At 39.1% G+C, this 2,396-nt stretch overlaps 1 protein-coding gene across 1 annotated transcript; it reads right to left on the bottom strand.

Moving 5' to 3' along the window:
* Positions 1-1,037: 1,037 nt before the first annotated feature.
* Positions 1,038-1,988, bottom strand: LOC136653061 (olfactory receptor 5F1-like). Its single transcript, XM_066629986.1, has one exon. It carries the CDS (start codon positions 1,986-1,988, stop codon positions 1,038-1,040), a length of 951 nt encoding a protein of 316 aa, XP_066486083.1.
* Between the last annotated feature and the right edge of the window lie 408 nt (positions 1,989-2,396).

Raw genomic sequence — 2,396 nt, 5'->3', positions numbered from 1 at the left:
TTTTACTAACATCCTTTAAATTTTTAAATGCCATTTTTATCAATATCAAATCCAGCCACTTCTTGTAGGGCTACTTTCCAATTTTTGTATCCAAAAAGTATAAGTCAATATTCCACGTCCAGTCAATATTGATGTCAAATCAGTCAGACCATTAAAGAGTCATCCAAATCTTTATCTTGCATCTCTTCTTCCAAAAAGGGTGTATCAATAATCCAGGTCAATAACACAGTCAAATTAGGTTAGTATGCCTTTAAATGACCAGGGCAGATTTCAAGCCTCTTGCTAGGAAAACAAAAGTAAAGGTTTTTCAGCCGTTGAATCTTAATTAGTCATTTCTTTTCCATGCATACCATTAAACAAAATAATCTTGTGTTTACTCCAGCAGGGGTCTTTAGATCTAGATTCACTCACTTCCCCTCTGGGTGGCTACTGGCCAATGTAAATAATCTTAAAGCTATCTTTTCCTCCTTCCAACGTCTTGATTACAATTCTTGTTTCTGTCTTTTAATGAGCCAAGGTTACTTACAATTTTAAAACTTTTTTCGCTGTCATGTTGTTGTATCTAGGTCGTGGGAGGGTGAGTTCTCAGCTTTCTGAATCTCCAAAGATGGCAACCGGGATACAATGTTATTCAGCACAGAGCAAACGGGGAAAAATCTTTGAAATTGCCTGTTTCAAAAGACTCCCCCATTCAAGCTCTCAGCTCTTCATACCATCTTCTTGGCAACAAAGCGTGCCTCAGTTGTTGAGGAACATGAAAAACACATGTATTTAGCAATCCCCCTTCCGAGGTTCACTGCTACTTCGCTGAGTGTTGGCTCCGCCCCCTGCACCTGTATTTGTTAAAAGACAACTCATTCAATGTATTTTGAAACATACTATCCTGTAATTAATGATGTTGCCCAATGTTTGTGGAAGTTATGGTAACCTTTTAAATTTTTGTGTGAGGGTGAGAGAGAGCCATACATATATATGCATGAGAGACAATAAACATACTATCCTGTGGATTTAAACCCCTCAAGGTGTTGATTCTGTACCTATGACCTATCCTTCCCAAGAGTTCTCCATAGTGCCCCCTGCACTTCCTTGTTCCTAAAGCGGTAGATCAGGGGGTTTAACAGTGGTATAAGAACAGTATACCACACAGACACCAGGCAGTCTTGTTCCAAGGAATGACTGGAAGAGGGCTGTAGGTAGGTGTAAATGATGGTACCATAGAAGATGCTCACCACAGTGAGGTGGGAAACACAAGTGGAGAATGCGTTCATCCTACCATGAGCTGTATGGAGTTTGAGAACAGAAGAGGCTATGAGGATGTAGGAAAGAAGAATCATGGAAGAAGTCACAACAAGAATACACCCAGAGACAGTGAAGGTCACCAACTGGCTGGCGAAAATGTCAGAGCAAGAGAGGCGCTGTATAGGAGGAATATCACAGAAGAAGTGGTCAATTGCATTGGAGTGACAGAACGTTAGGGAAAAGACTGATGCTGTGTTGACAATAGAATTAAAGTGCCCAGAACACCAAGAAATTGCTAGCAGTCCTGTACATATAGATTGTCTCATGAGTGTGGTGTAGTGGAGTGGGTGACAGACGGCTGCATAGCGATCGTATGCCATCACTGAGAGGAGTACACACTCTGTGCTTGCTAAAGTGATAAAGAAATACATTTGGAGAGCACATCCAATGAAGGTGATGGTCTTGTCCCCCAACAGGAGGTCCCACAGCACCTTTGGGAGTATGGTGGACATGTAGCAGATCTCAATAAAAGAGAGGTTTCCCAGGAGGATGTACATGGGAGTTTTGAGGCATTGGTCGACGCAGATCAATATGATGATTATTAGATTCCCTGCCAAAGTCAACAGATAGGTGATCAAGCCTGCAACAAAGAGAAGACTCTTGTTCTTTGGATCAACAGAGAATCCCATGAGGACAAATCCTGTGAAACTTGTTTGGTTCTGTCTTCCTATAGGATTGGTGGAGTCCATCTTCATTTAAATTTCTTTGGTAGGAGAGGACATCATAGTTTCAACTTTTAATGCTGGCACTTTCACAAAGACAAAAAATAAGAGGCAGGCAATCACTGCATTTGTAGTCAATCAGTTTACATGGCTGACCCTTAACAATCAGTGTGACCTGGCATTTAGAAATATTTCAGATACAGCAGATAGTAAAGCAAAGACAGTTATCAAGCAACTCTAAATATAGTTGACCTCAGAAGGAATGGAGCTCCTAAAACAAGATTAAAATGTTGTCCTCAATAAAAGAGAACATTCCTGAATAATAATAATAATAATAATAATAATAATAATAATAATAATAATAATAATAATAATAATAATAATAATAATAATAATAATAATAATGTTTATAAGATGAATTTTAGAAGCAAACAT

The sequence above is a fragment of the Tiliqua scincoides genome, chromosome 5 (assembly GCF_035046505.1).
Source record: "Tiliqua scincoides isolate rTilSci1 chromosome 5, rTilSci1.hap2, whole genome shotgun sequence".
Classification (NCBI taxonomy): Eukaryota; Metazoa; Chordata; class Lepidosauria; order Squamata; family Scincidae; genus Tiliqua; species Tiliqua scincoides.
Note: the sequence above shows the minus strand (reverse complement) of the source record. Positions and strands in the feature narration are given on the sequence as shown.

Bases quoted from the DNA above. Each gene is read 5' to 3' on its own strand.
- LOC136653061 (XM_066629986.1), bottom strand. From the start codon at position 1,988: ATGGACTCCACCAATCCTATAGGAAGACAGAACCAAACAAGTTTCACA.